Source organism: Cebus imitator, unplaced genomic scaffold (genome assembly GCF_001604975.1).
Source record: "Cebus imitator isolate Cc_AM_T3 unplaced genomic scaffold, Cebus_imitator-1.0 Scaffold94, whole genome shotgun sequence".
Lineage (NCBI taxonomy): Eukaryota > Metazoa > Chordata > Mammalia > Primates > Cebidae > Cebus > Cebus imitator.
Genome location: NW_016107409.1, coordinates 2320674 through 2346696, shown reverse-complemented (window position 1 = coordinate 2346696; position 26023 = coordinate 2320674). Strand labels below are relative to the sequence as shown.

The 26023-nt window shown below is 39.8% G+C and overlaps 1 protein-coding gene across 5 annotated transcripts in view; it reads left to right on the top strand.

Moving 5' to 3' along the window:
* The window catches only part of CYSLTR2 (cysteinyl leukotriene receptor 2), a 43244-nt gene extending 22685 nt beyond the window's left edge, over positions 1–20559 (top strand). For 2 of the 5 annotated variants that reach the window (XM_017535927.2, XM_017535926.2), the window contains exons 2-3: positions 12576–12644; positions 17088–20559. In XM_017535927.2, the coding sequence (XP_017391416.1) occupies positions 12628–12644; positions 17088–18129 (1059 nt within the window). In that variant the 5' untranslated portion in view covers positions 12576–12627 and the 3' untranslated portion in view covers positions 18130–20559. Of the gene's footprint in view, positions 1–7914; positions 8112–12575; positions 12645–17087 lie in introns of all 5 variants that reach the window. The other 3 variants (XM_017535925.2, XM_017535923.2, XM_017535928.2) reach the window with 3 other exon arrangements.
* Positions 20560–26023: the final 5464 nt, after the last annotated feature.

Genomic DNA, 26023 nt, shown 5'->3' with positions numbered 1-26023 from the left:
GAGTCTTACTCTGTCACCCAGGCTGGAATGCATTGGTGCCATCCCAGTTCACTGCTGCAGTCTCCACCTTCAGGGTTCAAGAAATTCTCATGCCTCAGTCTCCCGAGTAACTGGGATTACAGGTTTGCACCACCACGCCGGGTTAACTTTTGTACTTTTAGTAGAGACGGGGTTTCACCATGTTGGCCAGGCTGGTCTTGAACTCTTGACCTCAAGTGATCGGCCCACCTCGGCCTCTCAAAGTGCTGGGATTACAGGCGTGAGCCACCGTGCTGGGCCCACCTGGTATTTTTTATCCCCATTGAACACTCGGTTCTCCTTAAAGCGGTCTTTTTCTCAGCCTTCGTGGCATTGTGCTCTTGACTCTGCTTATATCATTTGGCCAGTCTTTCTCAATCATCATTCCAGCCTCTTCTCTCTGCTGGTCCCTTAATTGTTGGTGTTCCCCAAGGTTCTATCCTCCTTTGTTCTCACACTTCCCTGTATGAGCCTCTTTACTCCTCTGGCTTCAGTTACCCTCCAGTGCTGACAGCCTAACATTCATCAGGCTCACCTAGTTCCTCCTCCCCAGCTATATAGAGCAACAGGGCAGCTCCATTTGCCTATTTCTTGAATGCCTCAAATCCAAAATGCCCCAAATTACACTCCCCATTTCTTCAGCCCAATCAGCATCTTCTTCATAGGTTCCTTTTATTCATGAAAGGCACCACTTCCCTCCCCTAATACCTGAGAGGAACCTTGACTTCTGTTTTCCCTGACCTTCCGTATTTAGTCCAGCCACAGTCTGATCAGTTCTCACTCCTTTATAGCTCTTAGTCCCATCCAGGTCTGTGCAGCTTCTATGTCCTGCACAATCACAAGAGCACGCCTCCTTACCTCTCTGCCCTGGGGCTTGCCTCCACCAAACTGTCCTCATCTGCTGCCAGTGCCACCTCTCTAAAACGCAGGTCTGCTCTCCGCCTTTCAGAGGCTCTCACAGCCCTCAAGGTGAAATCTCAATTCCTTGGTATGAGAAAGGCCCCTCTGGAACCCCTCTCTGCCCACCCGTCCCCCTTGCATGCTTCACCTAGGCTCTACTGTGTTATTTACACTTCCCCAAACCTGCCATGTGCTCTCAACCTGGGACCTTTGTACATCGTTTTCCACTGCCCAGACTCCCTGCCCTTCACTCCTTAGTCAATTTGTTTCCCCCAGAACCTTAAAAACCACCCCCTGCCCATTCCTCAAGGCTGGCTGTGGCCCTTCCCTGCATTCTCATAGCACTGTTGATGTTTCTTTCTGTGCCCTCTTCTTCCTCACAGAGCTTTGTCCTGTTGATTTGTTTGACCCATTCACCAGCCCAGAAAACAGATTATGTTTTCCTCACTGTCATGTACACAGGGCTGAGTATATGTGGCGCAGAGAAGCAGGACTATGTTTTGACTAAGCTGACAACTGGGTTCAAGCCACATCCTACCACTAACTTGCAAGGGAATTTGGTCACAGAAGCTATTCCATGCCTGTGCAATTTGGCCTTCTCATCTATAAAATCACCAAATCAGAGTACCTAGGGCTGTTATCAAATAAGAGTAGCAAGGATTGTTTGAGAACCAATTGAGTTAATATCGTAAGGAGCGTGGCCGAGTGCCTGGCACAGAGTAACTGCCATACAACTCGCTGTTGTTGCCTCTTGTTGGGTGAAGGAGCATCTGTGGCTTGAGGTGGGGTGGGATGACAAAGGAAATGCCCTTCCCCAGAGCCCTAGGTTAGATTTGGCCGAGACAGATAGCTTGAAATAAGGAGCCATGAGATTAGCAATCAGAAAGTCAAGGACCCTGATACCAGTTTACCAGAAGGGTTTCCAATGTGGGAGCTACAGCTGCCAGACAGAGTGGGCAAACAGCAGACTCAAAAGGTCCCTGAGTAGCAACTAGGGAGACTTCTGCATGGCAGGACGACCAGGTTTCCCCCTGTGTCTCAGGGCTGCTCTACACAAAAGCCTATCATTCGTTCTTTGTAAAGATGATGCAAAGGGCACCAACCTCTGTCCTCCAGATTATTTGCCTGGTAGCAATTTACCACAATGTCAGAGGAGCTGGTTGTCTAATTGCACATCGCTTGCAGCTATTCTGGGTGTGTTTGAGTCAATGCATCTTCAGACTCTGCGGGCAGGACACAGGTTCAAATCTGGAAACCGAAGGTGGGCAAACCCATCTGCCCATAGTCAGTGTTGACAGAGAGGGGCTGGTGGGGGAGGAGTCTGTGCCAATGTCTAATGATCCCATGAGAATGTATCAAAAGATATAGTTTTCTAAGTATCAATAAAAATAACATCTGTGAGATCGGGAACAGTTGCAGCTTTGCTATGACTGTGACAACATTCTAAGCATCGGCGTAAGCTATTCACCCTTGTCAGACTTTAACTGGTCACGCAGCGTGTTTGGTTTTCTTCCTAACTCAGATATGGAATCTCCATCTGCTGCTGCTCCCTGTTCCTTCTTTGTTGTTTAATTACCAGCAAAGCTGCAGGAGATGAAGTCTTAATTCTGTCTTTGTTCTGAATCCCCTTTCAGTCCAGTAAGCTTGCACATGCTCACTCCTCTCCCACTAAGGCAGTGGAAATTTTGCTGCCAAATTATTTCCCAGTTTCTCTTGAATTTACCTCTTCATATATTTCTCAGCTTCCTGTCACATACTTCATTGGTTTGGCTAATTTTTACAGTTATATCTAGCAGGTGATTTTCTTTTCTTTCTTTTTTTCTTTTTCTTTCTCTTTTTTCCAGTCTAGTGAAAGGTTGCAGTGTGGTGTAGTCAAATGTATTTTTCATGAGCAGGAAAGCACAGGCAAAATATTTTAAAGGTTTCCCAAGAGAAAGTGTTGAGCTAAATGGAATTTTGAACCTTGGCTGGCCCTGCTTTTTGCTGGTAGACTTTAGCTACATGAGGTTTCTAGGAAGGATTTTTTTTTTTTCTTTAGCTCTCTGGGGAATAAGATGCTCTTAGTATCAAAGCCCCCAGCTTCTGTGCTTATACTCTCCCTACAACTGCGGCTGCTTGACAACCATCTACCACTCCCATCCATTTGCCACTCCCGTCCAGCTCCCTAGAACCAACCCCAACCTCAAGCAGAGGAACTGAAACAACTCCAGGACTCATTGATGCCCTTGGAGCTGCTCTGATCTTGTGCCTCAATTCTAACATTAAACTTCTCTTTTGTTCCTGAGATGTCATTCCCAGTTGATTAGGGGAAATGGACCCTTGTCTTCACATTCTTGGCCTGATCCTCTGTGCTCAAGGCTTTGTCTGACTCAGAACTCGGACTCGACCCACCTGCACTAGCCATGCCTCCTCCTAAATCTAAAGTTCTCTCCTTGCACTGTGGCCTGGTAGTAAGGGCCTTGCTGCTTACAGACTGACTTCTCCAATGAGGTCTGCCTTCCTTGCCAGTTGCTTAAGAAGTCCTTATTGCTGTGGTCTGTTTCGGTCTATCTGCTCCCCTCAAATCTTTGGTGGACCACCTATTACCATTGTTTTTGGTGACCTCTTGTCTATGGTCATGCCTGCTGGATTTCATGCACTGCCTTTGACAAAGGACTTACCTCCAGCATCTGCAGCTGACATTGTCCCTGAGGGCTTGCTATACCCCAGCAAGGGAGGAGTCCAGGGCTGGGTCCTGCCTCTCTCGAGCTGCCCTTTTCACTGCAATTCACAGCCCTATTGATCTTGAGATGGAACAAGTGGTGATCTTCATGGTCAAAGAGTTAAGGACTTGATTGCTTTCAAGTCTATTTCTACTTTTCCAGCCCCTTCTCTAACTTAAACTGTAAGCTTTCCTTAAGATTCTAACAGAATCTTGGGTCCAAAATCAGGTTCTTTAAAACTATTATGGCCCATGTGGATGGACAAGACTCTGTCCTTTTCAATAAAAGGCCATTTGTCATGAGACGTTTTTGTGAAAATTCCTCTGACAGTTCCATATCAGTCTTAGTAGTCTTAGTCCTCATGCCTTGTCTCCTTGTCCCCTAGGCTCTGTGTTAACTCTGGTTCTAGTCTCCCGCCCATCCAGAGCTGACATGTAATTGTGACATTAATCTGGCTCTGCATTTGCTTTATTGACCTGGCTTGTACATGCTGCCTGTGCCACCTCCAGTATTCCAATGGAGTGCCTTCTGGTTGTGCATCTAGTCCCGCTGTCCTGGCCCTGCCAACTGATAGAAAGTTTAATTCACTGTAAGATTGAGTTAAGACACTAACTCCAAGCTTCTGGTTTTGTTGTATTCACTTTCCTGAGGCAGGCTTACAGAGTTCCACCCTCTATGTGACTATTTCCCTGAATTATATCTGCCACCCTGACCTGTCTTCTGAGCTCTAAAGTATATGCTTCCCATTCCAGCTAATGGCCTCACCATTCACCTTACAATCTAAGCTAGGAACCTCAGATTTGCTGTGAGATAGATCAAAATGAGAGAGCCATTATCCATGTAATCAGAACTAAGTCCCCAGCAGTGAACTCAGAAATAGGATTGGATGCTTAGCTCTACATATGATAAATTTCATCTTATCAGTTCTCAAATCAACTTACACCCACAAAACTCATAGGGAACTACACCCACAGAACTAATAGGGAACAAATTTTTTTTAACTTTTATTTTAGATTCAGGGGTACATGTGCAGGTTTGTTATATAGGTAAATTCGTGTCACGGAGATTTGTTATACAGATTATTTTGTCACTCAAGTGCTAAGCTTAGTACCCAATAACTATTTTTTTTTTATCCTCTCCCTTCTCCCACCATCCACCCTCAAATAGACCTGTGTCTGTTGTTCTTCTCTTTGTGTTCATCTGTTCGCATCATTTAGCTCCCACTTATAAGTGAGAACTTATATTATTGGTTTTCTCTTCTTATGTAAGTTTTCTAAGGATGATGGCCCCCAGCTCCATCCATGTTCCCACAAAGGACATGATCTCATTCTTTTTTATGGCTGCGTAGTATTCCATGGTACATATGTACCACATTTTCTTTATCCAGTTTCCCATTGATGGACATTTAGGTTGATTCCATGTCTTTGCTCTTATGACTAGCGCTGCAGTGAAAATATGCGTGAATGTGTCTTTATGATAGAAAGATTTATATTCCTTTGGGTATATACCCAGTAGTGGGATTGCTGGGTCAAATGGGAATTCAGTTTTTAGCTCTTCGAAGAATCCTCAGACAGCTTTCCACAGTGTTTGAACTAATTTACACTCCCACCAATAGTGTATAAGCATTCTCTTTTCTCTGCAACGTCACCAGCATCTGTTTTTCTTTGACTTTTTAGTAATAGCCATTCTGACTGATATGAAATGTTATCTCATTGTGGTTTTGACTTTTATTTATCTAATGATCATAATATTGAGCTTTTTTCATATGCTTATTGGCTACATGTGTAATTTGTCTTCTTCTGAAAAGTTTCTGTTCATGTCCTTTGTCTACTTTTTAATGGAGTTTTTTTTCTTACAAGTTGGTTTAAGTTCCTTATAGATACTGGATATTAGACCTTTGTCAGATGCGTAGTTTGCAAACATTTTCTCCTATTCTATAGGTTGTCTGTTTATTCTGCTGATAGTTTCTTTTGCTGTGTAGAAGCTTTTAAGTTTAATTACATCCCATTTATCAATTTTCGCTTTTGTTGCTATTGCTTTTGGCATCTTCATCATGAAATCTTTGCCAGAGAGGGAACTAATTTTTAACCCATAATTCTGATTTGTAAATTTAGAACGGGGATTATAATGGAGTATTCCACTTTTCTTTTGTTGTATTCTCCCAGTTCACAATCTATAGTGACTTTTTAAAAAAAAACTACTTTTACAGACAAGAGTCTCACTCTGTCACCCAGATTGGATGGAGTACTGTGGCATGATCATAGCTCATTGCAACCTCAGACTCCTGGGTTTAAGCAATCCTCTTGCCTTAGCCTCCTGAGTAGCCAGGACTATAGATGCATACCACCATGCATGGCTAATGTTTTTAAATTACCTTTTCCAGAGATGGGGGGGTCTCACTATGTTGACCAGGGTGGTCTTGAACTCTGGGCCTCAGGTGATTCTCCCACCTTGGCCTCCCAAAGTTCCAGGATTACAGGCCCATATTCACTTTTCCAGAGAAACTTCATTGAGCAGATGAGTTATCAGAGAATTTCATGGAAGAAATAGGCTTTGAACAAAGGAGTAGAGAAATCTTGAGAGATTCTCATTATGAACATGTCAGAATAATCTGAGAGTAATCAGTATTTCTACAGAAAGATGACATCAACTCTCACATTCACATAAGGTATAAAAAGTAAACAACTCTTGATGCTTCCTAGAAAGACATCAAGAGGAGTTTACTTATACCTTATGTGAATGTGAGAGTTTCTGTCATCAGCTCATTCTTGGTAGCTAATGGGATGACAGGTGTTGAAGTTAGATATCTCTACATTCATTCACAAAGGTGGAACAGTGAGGGAACACTTTGTGCCAAATACCCTGTGAAGTATACACTGTTTGTCTCTCATAATACAACAGCTCTATGAAATAAGTGTTACATATCCTTTTTGTGGTTGAATTATGTACCCCCAAACAATATGTCCAAGTCCTAACCCCAGGTACCTGTGAAAGTGACCTTATTTGGAAATAAGGTCTTTGCAGATGTAATGTTAAGATGAAGGCATAGGGAATATGGTGGACCCTAAGCCCAATGTGACTGGCGTCCTTATAAGAACAGGAGAAGACACAGAAAACACAGAAAAAAGATGATGTGAAGATACAGAAGGAAAATACCACATAATGACAGAATCAAGAGATTGGAGTCACATGTCTATAAGTCAAGGAATGCCAAGGATTGCTGGTAACCACCCAAAACTAGAAGAGGCAAGGAGGGATTCTTCCCCAGAGCCTTCAAAGGAAGCACAGCTCTGCTGTATTAGTCCACTCTTGCACTGCCATAAAGAAATACCTGAGACTGGGTAATTTACCAAGAAAAGAGGTTTAATTGGCTCAGGGTTCCAGAAGCTTTACAGGAAGCATGGTGGCATCTGCCTTTGGGGAGGCCTCAGGGAGCTTTTATTCATGGTGAAGGCAAAGCAGGAGCAGGTGTCTTACATGGCAGGAGCAGGAGGAAGAGAGAAGGGGGAGGTGGTATACACTTTTAAACACTCATGAGAACTCACAGGAGCTCACTTACTCACTATCATGAGAACAGCACTGAAGGGATGGTGCTAAACCGTTCATGTGAAATTGTCCCCATGATCCAATCACCTCCTACCAGGCCCCACCTCCAACACTGGAGATTACAATTGAACATGAGATTTGGGTGAACACAGATCCAAACTGTATACCCTGCTGACACCTTGATTTCAGACTTCTCGCCTTCAGAACTGTGAGAGAATAAATTTCTGTTGTTTTCATCTACGCTGTTTGTGATACTTTGTTAAGAGCCCTAGGGGACTAGTACAATCTCCATTTTTCAAATGAAGTAAGGGATGCTTGGAAATGCTGATTTACCCAATTGCAATTGCTTAGAGCTCCCTGACTGCAAACTCTTGAAGTCCATGCTCCCTTACTCTCTTGCTGGTTGATCTAGCCTATTAGGTGATGGTTCTCTTTCTCTACTGTTAAAATCATATTCGAGATAAATGATATCTTTGAGATAAATTTCATAACAACATCAGCATTTCCTCAAGTCTGATTGTGCAGAACATTAGTTCTATGAGATGTTAGACTGAGTTAGCATGCAAAAAAGTTTTCAAGGTTAAATAAAAGAGAGAAATTCTGTGTAAATCAGGCTTTTTTTTTTTTTTTTTCTTCCTGTAGGACCTTATGGAACCTTTAAAATGTACTGCAAATCTCCAAGAGGGGCATATTAGAGCTTGCTATGTTTCTCAGGCTAATTTGACCAAGAAAGCCTTTTCTTTTACAGAGCATCTCATGGATTCATGTTTGGTAATGATAATGTGGGAAGTGCTAACTTAAGGATTAAAAAAAAAAAGAACTTCTTTTTTACATCATTTACATGTCAACCATGTTTTCTGAGTATGATCTTCACATAGATGTCCAAAGAAGAATTGAAAAATATTCTTGCTGCATCAGAAATATGTTGACAAATCATCTTTTGGGGTAGGTTAAATTAATTACTGCTTTACTATAAATTCTCGGGATTCTCGGGATCAAGGTCTTCTAGTCAAAGGCCATTAGGAACATGGCTGTAGTTAACAGAATTTAGTTTATGGGCTTCTTGTATCCAGAAAAAATGCACACCATTGGAAACTGGGATGTCTCAGGAAAGAGTGTTAGTCAGGAATTATATATGTTACAGGATTTGTGTTTGTATTAGGTAATTTGAGGGTAAGATTCGAGGAAGTAGGACTTTGCAGAAGCAAATGTGGTTTTTAGTTCTTCTAATAGACTCTGAAAACAGGGACCCAGATTATCATATTAAAGCAATGAAAATTCGTCCCCCCAAATCTGTGTGTTCTTTTCTAGATGTCCAATAGGCTTTCCTCCAATAGTCATGGGCTGCTCCGATTTCTCTTTGGCTAGCTAAGAAGAGATTAAAGGCTATGTGATTATCCATGACAACTCTGCCTTACAAATTTAAATTTAAACCTAGGCTTCCAGAGCAGACGTAGTATAATTTATGACTTTCTCCAGGCTCAGAGGCAAGTTTTAGATGATACTTTACATCTTTAGTAGTCATTGCTTGCCTAGTGTCATTTTAAGTGTCAACTTGACTGGATTAAGGAACACCTGGAGAACTTGTAAAGCATGACTTCTGCATATGCCTGTGAAGGTGTTTCCGGAGGAGATTATCGTGTAAATCAGTGGACTGTGTAGGGGAACTCTGCCCTCAGTGGGTGGACACTGTCTAATTGGCTGGGGGCCAGAATAGAGCAAAAAAGAAGATAAAAGGATTTGCTCTCTCTTCCTCCTGGCCTTGGATATTAGAACTCCAGGCTCTCTGGCCTTAGAACTCTAAGACTTTCACTACTGGGCCTCCCAGGTTCTCAGGCCTTCAAACTGAGCCTAAGAATTACATCTGGTTCTAAGGCCTTTAAGCTTGGATGGAGCCATGCTGCCAGCATCCCAGGGTCTCTAGCTTGCAGACGGCCTGTTGTGGGATTTCTCCACCCCCGTGATGTGTGAGCTATTTCCCCTAATAAATCTCCTCTCATCTCTCTCCCTCTCTCTCTTTCTCAATTATTAACTATCTGTTATCTGTCAATTATCTATCATCTATCAACTATCTATCAATCATCTACCATCTGTCTCTCTATTAATCATTATTATCTATCATCTATCAATCATCTATCAATTTTCTATAATCTATCATCTGTCAATCATCTATCATCTATCATATATCTCTCTATTATCTACCTGTTATCTATCAATTATTATCTATCAATTATCTATCAATCATCTATCTTCTATCGATTTATCTATCTTCTATAATTCTATAATATCCTATTGGTTCTGTCTGTCTGAAGAACCTTGACTAAAACACACAGTATGCAACACAAGAATGTAGCCTTCCATCTGGAGAGTTTGCTTTCCTGTGCTTGCATTTTTTGGAGATTTCTTTCCATTCTTTCTAGGGAAACATGATCCACTAGAGGGGTGGTAGTTTTAAACAACTGAAATTCTCTAACAATTTTCCTGAATACACAGGAAAGTTAGTGTGTGGCAGGTAGGTGTTAGCCTTATGTCCACCTGAGAAGGACTGTCCTGGTGAAGCAGAAACTGTATTAATAGTAGAAATTTAAAAATCATTAATTACAAAAGGAATTTGCCTTTTTTAAAATTTGGTGATGGTTAGGGGCGTTCACTAGAGGTGGGAAAATTCCTTCAGTGAAGTCAAACAAGTCCTGCTAAGCAGGCTGGAGTGTCTCTGAGTAACTGTTTTTACCCAGGATAGGCCTAATCTTTGTTCTCACTCCTGAAGGATTAGGTTTTGCTGATAGGCTTGTCAGGACCTCAGCAGAAGTATTTTGCTGGAGTCCAGTGGTGCAATCATGACTCACTGTAGCCTCAACCTCCTGGGCTCAAGCAATCCTCCTGCCTCAGCTTCCCAAGTATCTGAGACTCACCGTCTATTTTATAGGGGTTCTTGTAGCATCAAGAGACCTCTTCTTTTTTAAAGCATTTTGAATTCGTGGACTAGTCCCAAATCATATGCCTATATCAGGGTATAAGTATTTTTTTTTCTTTTGTCAGCTGGCAGGTCTGGATGAGGGCAATTAATTTTGCCATCTGAACTTATTTTATGTCTAGGTAAAGCTCACATTACTTTTGAAATATAAGCTTTACCTAGACTTGCTATCACCAAGTCAGTGATAGCATAGTCTACTAGGCAATTTTTAGTTTTTGTTTGTTTATTTGTTTGTTTAGTCTGAACCAACAACAAGCAAAGTTAAATTGGGGATATCCAAGGGAGTCTATAGAAGGTCCGTGCAATGTGTGGAGAGTTCCTCAACAGAGGTAACCAATCATCAGCTTCTTTTTCTACAGATGAAGGAAGGAGGGTCATTGGGTTTAGAGTGTTACAGTGATGAATATATTTGAAGGGAAACCAACAACATTTCTTAGGAGATAAAGTGACTAGCTGAAAAATCCTGAGTGATATCTAGCAATAAAACAGCAGGGTAATTATTAGGGTTAGTGTAGATCCTAGGACTAATTTGACCAAATCACTCCGGCTTCCACAAACTTTGCTGCAGCTGCTAGAGCTCTTAGATGAGACAACTATACTGTGGCTACTGGAGCTGATGAAAGACTGAAATAAACAATAGATTTCCGATGAGTCCCACGTCATTCAGTCAAAGCTCCTAGTGTTTGTTCCGACTTTTCACGACAAAAAAAAAAAAAATGGGGTTGTTAGTTGAGAATCCTGGAAAAAGATATTTTGATACACAGTTATTAGAGTAATCTTTGTGCTTAAACAGGAGTATTCTTTTTTAACTCAAAAAAAGCATATAATCCTTGAAAGATATTTATATTAGCATATTTTAAATATAACTTAGGAAAAAATATTTTTATTAGCTTTTTATTACTAAGTTTGGTAAATAAAAGAGCTTTCATAATGCTTTTAAATTAATTTAAATTCAAAGGATATTTGAATATGTAATTATTCCCATTGTCCTTCCTTTCATAGATGACAAAACAAATCCTGTGTTACCTAATAGCCATTACAATAAACCCAAAGATAGCTTAGGCACAAAAGACATATTAATAGCTTGATTATTTTGAATTTGGGACCTGAATTTTGGAAAGAATCAAGAATAGTTGTTCCAGGAGACAAGATGTAAGTCATAAGTATCTAGAGTCCAGAAATAATTACAGACGGCATTGTAAAAACACATAGCAATTCACAATAGTCATCAGAAACAACATTTTATTAAAGCAAGGGGTCTTTTAAAAATAATTTTAAAGTGTCAAAAGCACTACACTGAAAGTTAATGGAATATTTTATTGACAAAAAATATTTACTAATATGGACATAGCAAAACTTATTTTTATATATTAAAAAGATTCAAATTCTAATTTTCCTGTTTTTGTACATTATTCTTGTAACAGTCTACAGGAGCCAATTTATTAATATGCTTTTACCTGTACGCATTTAGGCATATACAGATATGTAAATATACAAATAGGTAATACATTTTAAATGTTTAACTATAGCTTTAAAATTAAATCTATTAGGTAAAATAATATGTATGTCAAAATAAAATTTACCCTCTGAATAAATGGTTTCAACTTTCCTGTAAACAGAAAATCATATTTGTTATCCTGTATGCATATTTGTGTTTCTCTGTATTAAACATTTATATTAATTATCATCTTTAACCAAAGTAATCAACCTTCCTTTTCTTTAGGCACAAAAGAAAAAGGAGAGAAAGCAGAACTTATTTAGATATTTTTTGGTCTACTAGCATTTATTTCATACAATTTAAACAATTTCAATATATAAATATATGATGTCATCCAAAGAAATTGCATATTTTGTTAATCTATTGTCATGTTAAGAAACAAAAGTAACTCTATTTAATGACCAGGTTTTTATGTTTCTCATTTAGAGATTGTCTAGGCATCCAAAGGATTATTATCAATTAACCATTTGTCTAAGGCCTTAAAGTTAGTTAAGGATCAGGAAATTACAATTTTAGTTAACAAATGAAATCTTACGATTTGTAGCATTGTAATAATTTCATAAAAATTATAAAGACATTTATTATTATCATTCGCTTTAGTTTAATACAATTTCATATGTATTAAACTAAAATTCTAAATTTTAAATAAGTTTTATAAATAGTGGAATCTGGTTGAATTCATACAACTAATGTAGAAAATTCAGTTTAATAAAAAAAATTTAACTCTGGTCTTGTAGAAACCAAAATATTGGGGTGACAGTAGTTTTTATGTTAAAGTAATTTTTGAAGAGTCTGATTCATGCCAAAAATGTAATCTTTTGACTTATAGATAATGCCTTTTCTTCTTTGCTCATGACTGTAATAAAGGCTACTATGTAAATATATTGTTAGTGCCCACAGAAATAAAGTTTAATAACATTTTTCCCTTTTTTTCCAGACATTTTGACTATCTGAACTAGATATACCTCCAATGTGTACATAAAAAGTGAATGACTCATTTAATAAGGTAACAATTAATTTCTGAAGAGAGGGGAAAAGAAAGAGGAGGGAATAGAGGGGAAAAAAGGAAAAGAGAGCCTGCTGCAGATGAATATGAAATCAACACCAAAAAAGGTTAATTATGTTCCCTCTGAAAAGAGGAGGAGGAATGTTTATATATAAAAGAATAGCTTTTGAAATATAAAAAGAGTGACATTAAAATTGGTTTAAGCCCTTGCCAATTTTATTGATTAACCAGCACTTACTAATTCTCAAAGTATGGAAATAAAAGGAGGCTATCACCAACTTTAAACAAATGAATCACTGTTAGACAAATAAGACAATCTTCTCTTGAAGGTTTCTTCATACTTCTCTGAAGTGCCTCTAAACAATCATGTTTATATCAAAAGTTCCTCAAGGTGGCCATTGCAATCCCATATTGTCCTTGGTGAACCTGTGCCAGTTGTAGAGATAAACATGCATGTTTGTGCTACGGTGAGGAAATCAGAAAGAAAACAGGCATCTGGCCTGGAAGAAGTGCAGTTTTAGGTTGAGTGGAGCCCATCAGAGATGCAGTGGTCTGTAAGGGTGGCACTTGTCTGACCTTGATTCTCTGATCTTGAGTCTCCAGAATTTGAGTAAAGGTCAGTTGTCTACAGTGAGGACTGAGAAACGAAATAAAGTAGTTCTCAAGGTCACAAAGATAAGACAGAGGAAGTCTTTACAAGTTTTGAAATGGTGACCTCACACAAAGTTTATCCAAATGACAAAGTTTGTCCAAAGCATGTCAGTCGTGAATTCTCAGTCCCTGGAGCCAGAGAACAGACTTATGGGGACTTTACTTTTGCTTTCCTTATGAACTTTTCCTTGTATAGACCAACAACACTCAGGACAATAAACAGATCATAGAACAGCTGTTAGAGGCTAGAAAACAATTTTTCAACTGACTAGGTTTACAGCAAGTTTTACAGGCTAAAAGGATTATGAGGATTTATTCCCAGGAAAACAAAATAAACTCATTGCTGATAGCTCTCAACAAAATAGCAGAGCCTAGCCATGAACAGGGTCCCACATGCATGCATCCTTACTGAGTCAAGGATACTTGCTCAAGGCAGCAAAGACTTCAAAAGAATCTCATGAAACTCCATTTCTGTTAATTCTCCCTTCCTCCCTCCCTCCCTCCCTCCCTTCCCTCCCTTCCTCTCTCCCTTCCTCCCTTCTTTTCCTTCCTTTTCTTTTCTCTCTCTCTTTGCTTTCTTCCTTCCCCTTTCCCCTTTCCTTTCCTTTTTCCTTTCCTTTCCCCTCCCCCTCCTCCTCTCCTCTCCTCTCCCGTTGCTTGCTTGCTTGCTTGTAGAGACATGGTCTCACTGTGTTGCCCAGGCTAATCTCTAACTCCTGTACATTCCAAATATTGACATTGATACAGTTATGATGCATAATATTTCTGTCACCACAAGGATGCCTCAAACTTCTCGTTTTAGCTACCTCTACTTCCCTCCCACCCTCACCACCTTCTTAATCCCTGGCAGCTACAAATCTGTGTTCTCCGTTTCTATAGCTTTTTTCAATTCAAGGATGTTATATAAATGAGATCACACTGTATAATTCGTTTTTATTTTCATATAACTTAGCTACCTAGAGGTCTATTCTAGTTACTGAATGTATTAATGGTTCACTCCTTTCATTGCTCAGTAGAATTCCATGGTATGCATGTACCACAGTTTGTTTAACTATCGAAGGCTATCTGAGTTATTTCCTGTTTGGGGCTATTACCAATAAAACTGCAGTAATCATGGATGTATAGGATTTTATTTCCCTGAGATAAATGCCCAGGAGTATAATTACTGGAATGCACGGTAGTTGCATGTTTAGTTTTTTAGGAAATAGTCAAATTGTTTTCCAGAATGACTATCATTTTACACTTTGACCAGCAATGTCTGAGTGATCCAGTTTCTCTGTGTTTGGTGTAGTCACTATTTTTTATTGTAGCCATTCTAATAAGTATGTAGTAATATCTTATCATGTTTTAATTTGCATTTCCCTAATGGCCAGTAATGTTGAACAATTTTTCATGTGCTTTTATGCTACCTGTATATCTTCTAAAGTGTTTGTTTCTATCTTTTGCCCATTTTCTAATTGGAATTTTTTATTTGTTTGTTTGTTAGCTTGTTTTACTGTTGATTTTCAAGAGTTCTTTATATATTCCAAATAATTTTGTTTTGATAAGTGGTTTGCAAATATTCTCTCCAGTCTGTAGCTTTTATTTTTATCTTAACAGAGTATTTTGTGGGGCAAAAATTTATCATCTTGATGAGCTCCAATTTATCAATGTTTTCTTTTATGGATCATGTTTTTGGTATCAAGTCTAAGAACTCTTTGCCAGTTCTAGATCCCAAAGATTCTCTCTAATTTTTTTCCTAAAAATTGTATAGTTTTACATTCTACATGAAGTCCATGCTGCATTTTAGTTAATTTTTGTATAAAGTATGAGGTTTAGTTTAAGGTTTTTTTTTTTTTTTTTTTTGCCTATGGCTAATTGCTCCAATGCCTCTGAAAAGACTATCTTTCCTCCACTGAATTGTTTTTGCACTTTTGTGTGCACTTAAAAGCATGAATATTCTGCTCTTGTTGGGTGAACTGTTTTATAAATGTCAATTTGATCCTGTTGGTTGATGGTGTTTTTAGTTTCTCTATGCCCTTGCTGAGTTTTTGTCTATTTGCTTCATCAATTGCTGAGAGAGGGTCTTGAAGTCACCAAATATTTCTCCTTTCAGTTTTTTTAGTTTTGCAAACTCTGTTGTTTGGTGCATACCCATTTAGAATTGATATGTCTTCGTAGTGGTTAAACCCTGTTGTTATTATATAGTGTCCCTCACTGTCTCTGGCAATGTCCTTTGCTTTGAAGTCCACTATATTTGATACTAAAAGAGCCATTCCTGATTTCCTTTGATTTGAATAACATGCATTTTTTTCATCCTTTTACTTTCAACCAGCCAATACTGCTATTTGAAGTGTTTGTTATAGGCAGTACATAATAGGGTCATTTAAAAAATGTATTTCAATCCTCTATCTTTTAATTGGTATATTTAGACTACTTATATTTAATGTAATTATTGATGAATCAGGGATGTCTGCAATATATTTTTTGTTTTCTGTTTTTATTATCTGTTTTCTTTTTCCTGCCTTGCTGTTGGTTATCTGAACACTTTTTGAATTTTATTTGTATTTACCTGTAATGCCTTTGAGTATATCCCTTTGTATATCATTTTGGTGGATGCTCTAGGTATTTCTCTCTCTCTCTCTCTCTCTCTCTCTATATATATATATATATATATATATATATATATGTATATTACAATAATCTATTCACATTATCATTCTACCAGTTCAAGTGAAGTATAGAAAACTTACCTCCTTTTATGTCTGTTTACCTTCTCTCATTTATAATATAATTATCTTAATAATTCCTCTACATCCATTTAAAACCAATCAGACAGCATTAACATTTTTGTTTCAAAATGCTAAATGTAACCTAGACTCTAAAAGAGATGGATAGCCTATTGTATTTACCCATATTTTGGCTTACCGTGTTCTTATTTTCTAATGTTCTAAGGTTCCTTCTTTTATGAATTCCTTTCTATTTAGAGAACTTCCTTTTTTTTTTTTTCTTTTGAGAAGGAGTTTCACTATTGTTGTCCAAGCTGGAGTGCAATTGCACAATCTCAGCTCATTGCAACCTCCACCTCCCAGGTTCAAGCAATTCTCCTGCCTTAGCCTTCCGAGTAGCTAAGATTACAGGTGCCTGCCACTATACCCAGCTAATTTTTATATTTTTAGTACAGATGGGGTTTCACCATGTTGGCCAGACTGGTCTTGAACTCCTGACCTCAGGTAATCCACTTGCCTCAGCCTCCCAAAGTGCTGGGATTACAGGCGTGAGCTATTGCAACTGGCCTAGTCATTCTTTTAAGATAGGTTTACTGGCAACAAAGTCTTAGTTTTCCGTCATCTGAAAAAGTCTTGATTTTCTCCTTGTACTTGAAAAATATTTTTGCTGGATATAGAATGCTAGGTTGACAGGTCTTTTCTTTCAGCATTTGAGAAATGTGTCATTTTCTCCTGTGCTCCACAGCTTCTGATGAGAAATCTGCTATTCAGTAGTTTTAGGTTCACAGGGAGGTATTCATGTCAACATGGGCACTAGGTCATAAGTTCCCTAAGTTTGAAGTTTCAGCTTCTGCCAAACAAATTATGGCTATTCTACATTTTATAAATCAGAAAATGTAAATTTATTATGAAATATAATGCAACATATAGTAAAGACTTAACCAATATTTTAAAACTCAACTTTCAAAGAAAAAATGGTATTGCTCCCTGTTTTGTTAAAACCTAGAGAGATATAATCAGTAAGCAAGAAGGAAAAAGGGAAATTCACAAAGTAACTTTTTGTGTCTGTTTCTTTTTAACCCAGGATAGAGAGAACATTTATGTCCTTACATCCATCCATCTCCTTATCAGAAATGGAACCAAATGGCACCTTCAGCAATAACAACAGCAGTAACTGCACAACTGAAAACTTCAAGAGAAAATTTTTCCCAATTGTATATCTGATAATATTTGCCTGGGGAGTCTTGGGAAATGGCTTGTCCATATATGTTTTCCTGCAGCCATGTAAGAAGTCCACATCCGTTAACGTTTTCATGCTAAATCTGGCTATTTCGGATCTCCTGTTCATAAGCACACTTCCCTTCAGGGCTGACTATTACCTTAGAGGCTCTAACTGGATATTTGGAGACCTGGCCTGCAGGATTATGTCTTATTCCTTGTATGTCAACATGTACAGCAGCATTTATTTCCTGACCGTGCTGAGTGTTGTGCGTTTCCTGGCAACTGTTCACCCCTTTCGGCTTCTCCATGTCATCAGCATCAGGAGTGCCTGGATCCTATGTGGGATCATATGGATCTTTATCATGGCTTCCTCAGTAAAGCTTCTGGATCATGCCTCTGAGCAGAACGGCAATATTACATTATGCTTAGAGCTGACTCTCTATAAACTTAATAAGCTGCAGACCATGAACTATATTGCCTTGGTGGTGGGCTTTCTGCTCCCATTTTTCACACTCAGCATCTGTTACCTGCTGATCATTCGAGTTCTGTTAAAAGTGGAGGTCCCAGAATTGGGGCTGCGAGTTTCTCACAGGAAGACACTGATCACCATTGTCCTCGCCTTGATTATCTTCTTCTTGTGTTTCCTGCCCTATCACACACTGAGGACGCTCCACTTGGTGACATGGAAAGTGGATATATGCAAAGACAGGCTGCATAAAGCTTTGGTCATCACACTGGCCTTGGCGGCAGCCAACACCTGCTTCAATCCTCTGCTCTATTACTTTGCTGGGGAGAATTTTAAGGACAGACTAAGGTCTGCACTCAAAAAAGGCCATCCACAGAAGGCAAAGATAAAGTGTGGTTTCCCTGTTAGTGTGTGGCTGAAAAAGGAAACAAGAGTATAAGGAGCTCTTAGATGAGACCTGTTCCTGTATCCTTGTGTCCATTTTCATTCACTCATAGTTTCCAAATGACTTTGTATTTACATCATTGCCAACAAATGTTGATTGATTCTTAATATTTAGTTGACCATGACTTTTGTTAATAAGACTTACTTCAAAAATTTTATTCAGTGTATTTTCAGTTGTTGAGTGTTAATGAGAGATACAGGAGGAAAAATCCCTACTAGAGTCCTGTGGACTGAAATTTCAGACGGGTAAAAAATACAGAGCACATTGGATCCTACTTTTCTTCAGATCCTGAACCAGATCTGTGGCCCATCAGGCTTTCTAAATTCTTCAAAACAGCCACAACTTCCCTAGCTTCTACAGCTCCCCTGCCCTCTTCAATCCCCTGAGATATAGCCAACTAACAATGCTACTGGAAACCCCAGAGCAGACAAGAAGCACGTCCTAAGATTCAGGGAAAGACTAACTGTGAAGAGGAAGGCTGACCTATCACAAAACAGCGTCAAGGTCCCAAGAAAGGACAGTGAGAGAAAAGAGGGGAGAAGGATTAGAGCAAAAGAGAACTGGTGATAAGTAGGGGAAGGAAGAATTTCATTTTGCACTGGGAAGGGAGTTCTAACACACTGAAAGCAACAGTATTTCTATTGTTTCTCTCTTGCCAGAGTATTAGGAAGGACAGGAAAAGTAGGAGGAAGATCTGTGGCATTGCCCTAGGAAATGGAAGAGTTGTGTGTAGGATGGGAGGGAGAGCATCAAGGTCACGTATCTCAAATTTTTTTTTGAGATGTAGGTTAGTTGACCTTGCTTCTGTTCTTCTCCCCATTAATTCACTGGGATGGAGGCCAAAAATAAAAGAGGTACCTCTAGGCGCTGGGGTTGGGCACACAAGGGAAAGATGGAGTAGAAGGCAAGTTGCAAAGACTGTTGCACCCCTGAAATTCTATTAACATTTTGGCAGAAGATGAGTAGGGTGACCCTGCCTTCCCTCTTGAGAGTAGAAAAATGCTAGATAGTGTGAGAGATGCTTTTCTGTCCACTGAAACAAGGCTAAGGATACTACCAACTACTACCACCATGACCATTGAACTGCCAACAATTGAGTGCACTGCCCCTGCTAGGCAGATTATGCCAAGCACTTTGCGTTCATTAATCTCATTTGACAGCACATATAAAGCTCTGAGTTTCCATTTTACAGCTGAAGAAATTGAAGCTCAGAACAATTAAGAAACTTGTTTAAGTTTACACAGCTAGTAAGAGTTCTCTGTGTAGAAGTATAGGCTGGGTGCTTCCCCACTGCTACCCTTGTAAACTTCCAGGAAGATTGAAAGTCTGAATAAAAGCTCTCGTCTCCTACCAGCTTCCTCCTCCTCCTCACTTTCACAAGAAAACCAAGGTTTTCTCCTTAGAGTTGTTGATTCCTGGTACAGTAAAGGGTGGAGGTGACATGGCATTCTGAAGGTTGGGAGGGACTAAATTAGTCTTCCTGCTAAACACAAATCCTAGTACCCTTCCCTTATTTAGCTACCAGAATGATGACAGACAGACTCAATTCCTGTCAAGACAGGACCCTGTGGAGGATCCTCCTATGGAAAACTGCGTAATCTGAGAAAAAAGGCTGATTGATACAGATAGCTGGGGATCCTTCAACACAAAAGCTGGGTGTTTGCCCTATTACTCACCTGACAATGAAGCCCACAGTGCAACAAATCCATTCTACTCACAGCATTTGGTCAACCAGTCAGAGCCTCATTCTTAATGATGAACAACAGTCAATGACCACAACACGTTTGAGGAAAAGGCCCTAACATGGAAAGCACCAACAAATAAATGTTAGAGTAGATAGAAACCTTTTAGTATAAAAGGTCTCAGCATTTTCATCACCCTTACACTTTTATCAGAAAGCTAGTGGAGGATGTGTTCATCCAAAATAAGACATTAAACCAAGATAGAGGAAAACACGGTAGCTAGGAAACAAGGAATCCAACACAGGAGAAAGGTGAAGGGAATTCCCAGGATGTTGGTGTGTGGCAGGCTCAGAAAGCAACTCATTCATGTTGGAGCAGGATTCTTAAAGGGCTCTAATATGGATGTCTCCCAGAAAAAGAAGAAATTAATTGATTCATACACATTGAGAGGGATTTATATTTCTTTTGGAGAGATTTAGAGAAACTAGTGACAAATACATAAAAAAACAAGCAAGTGAAAACAAAATACAGTTATTAAATGCTAGAGGAAAAGAAATTTTTGTGTTAGGAAATATAACCATAGTACACTACATGGCTCAGCTGTGAATAATATTTACATAGCAAATAATGTGACTATAGTAGTCTCCCATTATCTGTGATTTTGCTTTCTTCAGTTACTCATGGTTAAATAGTCTGAAAATATTAAATGGAAAATTCCAGAAATAAACACGTCTTAAGTTTTTCTTTGTCTGTTTGTTTTTTCCTATTAGCCAAGAGACTGCCAGTCAAGAACAAGTCTTAAGTTTTAAAACACATGCTATTCTGAGTAACGTGTTGAAGTCTCACACTATCCCACTCTACTCATGTTCTGGGTAGGGAAAAGTGGGATGGTGTGAGATTTCTCCAGTGGATCCACAATATATATGCTACCTACCCATGAGTCACTGAGTCATCATCCAGTTGATCAAACCAACTATTGTGGTGTAATAGTGCTTGTGTTAAACTCACTCTTATTTTACTTAATAATGACCCCAAAGCATAAGAGTAATGATGCTAGCAAATAAGGTACACCAAGGAGAAGCTGTAAAGTGCTTCCCCTAAGAGAAAAGGTGAAAGTTCTCGACTTAATAAGGAAAGAAAGAAAAAAGCATGCTGAGGTTGCTAAGATCCACAGTAAGAACAAATCTATCTGTAAAATTGTGAAGAAGGCAAAAGAAATTTGTGCTAGTTTTGCTGTTGCACCCCAAGCTGCAAAAAGTATTTATCACACTTCACAGTGTGTGATAAATGCTTAGTTAAGATGAAAAGGTACTACATTTATGAATGTGATGAAAAAGTGGAAGACATGAACAGTAATGTTTTCCAATTGACAGCAATCAAGTTTGGTACTATTCATGGTTTCAGGAATCCATTGGGGGTCTTAAAATGCATCTCCCACAGATAAGTGGGGTGGGCTGGGCTGCTAGAGTGAAATACTGTGATATAACCTTTTTTCAGAAAATAAAGGGAGAAGATATGCACATGTGTGGGAGAGGCATAAGAAACCTAAGTTGCCATCTTCCATCACAGAAAATGCACAATAACTAAAGCTGGAAAATGGTGAATAGCTCTACAACCATTTTATTTGGCAGTAAGAGGTAAATACAGGTAGAAAAAGAAGAAAGAATGGGCAGAGATTACCTCTGTGGAGAAGTTGGAGGTGGGAGGATAGGGTGGGGACTTCTCGTTTTAAGAACTGTGTAATTGCCTAACTTGTGAATAGGTATTTCTGCTTTTTTTTTTGAGACGGAGTTTCGCTCTTGTTACCCAGGCTGGAGTGCAATGGCGCGATCTTGGCTCACCGCAACCTCCGCCTCCTGGGTTCGGGCAATTCTCCTGCCTCAGCCTCCTGAGTAGCTGGGATTATAGGCACGCGCCACCATGCCCAGTTAATGTTTTGTAGTTTTAGTAGAGACGGGGTTTCACCATGTTGACCAGGATGGTCTCGATCTCTTGACCTCGTGATCCACCCGCCTCGGCCTCCCAAAGTGCTGGGATTACAGGCTTGAGCCACCGCGCCCGGCGATATTTCTGAAGTAAAATAAAAATTAAGTTAAAAATTTTAAAATTCAAACTAATTCTGAGTTGTTTTTTTTAAACAAAAACAAAAAGCGAAGACATGAAAGGCTGCCAGAAATGGAAACTGAACATTGACAGAAGAAAGGAAAGCAGGAAAAGGACTAGAGTTGGGTTTGGGTTCTTGAGAGAAGCCCATCTAGTCCTGACAGGGGAGGCAAGTCCTCTCTTGAGGGGAGGAAAGTCACTTTCTGGGGTTAGAGGAGATTTGGTATGTTACTTGGGATATTTTTAGTTGCAAGTAACAGAAAACCCAACCCCAAGTGGCTTACATAATAAAGGGATTTGATTATCTCATATAACTGAAATATCCTAAGGGGAGTTGGACTTCACGCCCTGTTTAACTAGGGCATCTGTGGGCCTTCCTCCCCAGATGTTGGCTCTGCCACATGGCTGAATCCCCTCACAGAAACAAGCCTACTGCAAGCATCCTGAGGCTACATACTTCCTTATTTCTTTCTAAAACAAACTAATAAAGAATGGATTACTCTGAATGAGGATGATGACAGTACACACCTAAAGTAGTTGAGGTGAAACCCACTGAAATCTCAGCCGGGAAAGTCGTGAAATGGAGCTTGCAGAGGGCACGTATGTCCTGCAGATGAGGTGGAGAGAGAGCTGCTAACAAGCCAGGCGTTCACACCAGGTGTGGCCTCTACCTGTTCAGGCAGCATGGCAGCTTCGGAGGGTGGGAGAAATATGGGCTCTAGGAAGAAGGGCAAAAGAGAAGTTTTGAGTCTCTGTTGTGAGGTCATAGGGATTTTCAACTGACAATGAGAAACCTTAACAACATTCCAAGGGCAAATGGCCCAAATAAAGCTGGGAGTAACAGAGCAACCAAGGTCCTTAGGGTGGGCAATAAGGGAGGGGTTGTGAATTAGTGTCTGTGGTGTGTGTGTGTGAGAGACAGAAAGAGAGAGACGGAGACAGAGGCAGAGAGACAGAGATGTAATGACTTGCTTTTCCTTTTTCCAGCCAGAGTGAAGCCTCTTATTTGTTGAGCAATGTCCTTGGAGAGGAAAGAAAATGGAAGTCTTTATTTACCGTAGCCAAAGCCAGAAGTGTCCTGGGATTTTAGACACAGTTGTTTTTGTTTGAGAGAGTAGGTATTTCCTCAAGCAAATACATACACTGTGCAACTGGGAGAAAGGATTTTTGTTGTGTAAACTTCAGTGGAATTATGAGACTGGACTGTGCTTTCTCAGTGGGGAACAAGAAGCAAATGCCATGATATTTTGTAACTGTGTCAAATGACCAATTCTTTATTTTGGATTTGGATTTTCAATTTATTCTGAAGTAGAGATTATGTCAAACTGGCCAAAGATGGATTAGGAGAGGACATGGCTTTCTATAAAGAATTTATTTTTTTTTGTTTGGAAAAGAATTTGAAAATAGAGACCCAATCAGGGGAAAATGAGAATGGGGAGATGAAGGCAGCTGCTTGGGGCACCAGGAGAAATATCATGAGAAAAAAATCTGTTAGAATGGTAATATGTATTTAAAAGCTCTAATAGGTTTTCTTAAAGTATCGCATTGGCATAAGAATCCACAGAGAGATTAAAGAAACAGCTTGGACACAGATACTAATTTATCTGGGGAGTCTGAAAAGCCTCAGAAGGGGTGGCTGCATGATGTGCTGAAGAGGCTAAATTCTAAGCCCAAGAACCTCCATTCGCAACCCCTGAAGACCCCTACATCCCAAGGGTGGGATGACAGCAGGAGGACATGCAGCCTAGTCAGTGGACCAGTGTGGCCCGGTGGCCATCAGAGGAGTCTCCCCAGTGAGCTGGCTCATGTATTGCCTCAGGATCTTTGCATAACCTTCAAGTTAGGGAAAAACAAACCATCACGTCACTCTCAAATTGGAGAGCCGTTGTAACAACGAAGACTGAATTTCCCATTAGCTTAGTGAGACAGGTGCTTAAAGTTTGATATAAATTGATGTCACTTAATGTTCTTAATATTAAGTATGATGCCTTGGAGCCATCTGGGCTAGAAGTTTCTATTTATTTTGGGCCTGTGGCCCTGGAGAAATTTTTCAGAGAGGTTCTGTCTGACTGCTCCAGCACCGTGTTTCAGCTCACAGTTTATATATGGACTATGGAGGTTTAGTATGTAGAGGATCACATCAAACTTGCTCAGAAGTTATATCAAAGCAGAATGTTCAGGTATAAGAGCACCTGGTTATAGATTTTTTTTTTTTTTTTTTTTTTTTTGAGACAGAGTTTTGCTCTTGTCTTCCAGGCTGGAGTGCAATGGCACAATCTCGGCTCACTGCAACCTCTGCCTCCCAGGTTCAAGTGATTATCCTGCCTCAGCCTCCCGAGTAGCTGGGATTACAGGCACCTGCCACCGCGTCCAGCTAGTTTTTGTACTTTTAGTAAAGATGGGGTTTCACCATGTTGCCCAGGCTGGTGTCAGATTCCTGACCTCTGGCGATCCACCCGCCTCAGCCTCCCAAAGTGCTGTGATTACAGGCGTGAGCCACCATGCCCGGTGAGTCCATTTTCATGCTGCTGATAAAGACATAAGAGATTGAGCAATTAACAAAAGAAAGAGGTTTATGGGACTTTCAGTTACACATGACTGGGGAGGCCTCACAATCATGGTGGAAGGTGAAAGGCACATCTCACATGACAGCAGACAAGAGAAGAGAGCGTCTGCAGGGAAACTCCTGTTTTTAAAACCATCAGATCTCCTGAGACTTATTCACTATCATGAGAACAGCACTGGAAAGACCCAGCCCATGATTCAATTACCTCCCACCAGGTTCCTCTCCCAACACATGGGAATTGTGGGAGTTTCAATTCAAGATGAGATTTGGGTGGGGACACAGCCAAAACAAATCACCCTGAAGCTAAACAGAATTTATTCTTGACTATCTTTAATTGCATATAATTCATTCTTTCTCCTCTGTTAGCGGACATAAGCACACATTAATTTTATAAGATTTGCCTGCAAGGAAATGGAACACATCTTTGGGCATAGAAGCCATTCACTTTGAAAATCTATGACTCTCTCAGCATGCCTCAATCTGACCATATTTGGATTCATGCTTTTCAGTTTGGGCTGTCCACTCTTTAGTTTTGAAAAAAGCAAACAACACAAAATCATGGAACCAACCCAAGTGCCCATCAATCAACAAGTGGATAAAGAAACTGTGGTATACATATATGCTAGAATACACTCAGCCATAAAAAGGAATGAATTAACTGCATTTGCAGTGACCTGGATGAGATTGAAGACTATTATTCTAAGTGAAGGAACTGAACTCAGGAATGGAAAATCAAACACCATATGTTCTTAACGACATGTGGGAGCTAAGCTATGAGGACGCAAAGGCATAAGAATGATACAATGGACTTTGAGGACTTGAGGGGAGGGGTGAGGGAGCAAGGGATAAAAGGCTACAAATAGGGTGCAGTGTATACTGCTCGAATGACGGGTGCACCAAAATCTCACAAATCAGCACTAAAGAACTGATGTAACCAAATACCACCTATACCCCAATAACTTAGGGAAAAATAAAAAAAAATTTTAAAAGCAAACAACAAAACTACACCTGGAAATTCTTATTGAATATATTTGTAATCTGGCCTGGTCATCTGTTTTGGGTTTTTGTTTTGTTTTTTGTTTTAAGTGTTAGGGTTGATTTTGTGTGTCAACTTGACTGGGCCCTGGGCCACAGGATGCTCAGATATCCAGTTAAATATTATTTCTGGGTGTACCTGTGAGGTTGTTTCTGGAAGAGACTAACATTTGTATCAGTGGACAGAGTAAAATCCATGGTCCTCTTCAGAGCAAGAGGGCTTCATCCAATCTGTTGGCAGGCTGAACACACAACAAAAAGACAGAGGAAGGGAGAATGCCCTGTCACTTTATCTGACTCCCTGAGCTGGAACACTGGCCTTCTCCTGCCCTCAGACTGGGACTTACACCATCATTTCTCCTGGTTCTCAGGCCATGATACTCACACTAAAACTATCCTACCAGAATTCCTGGATCTCCAGCTTGCAAACAGCATATTGTGGGACTTCTCAGCCTCCAAGATCACATGAACCAATTCCTCATAATAAATCTCTTTATTTGCA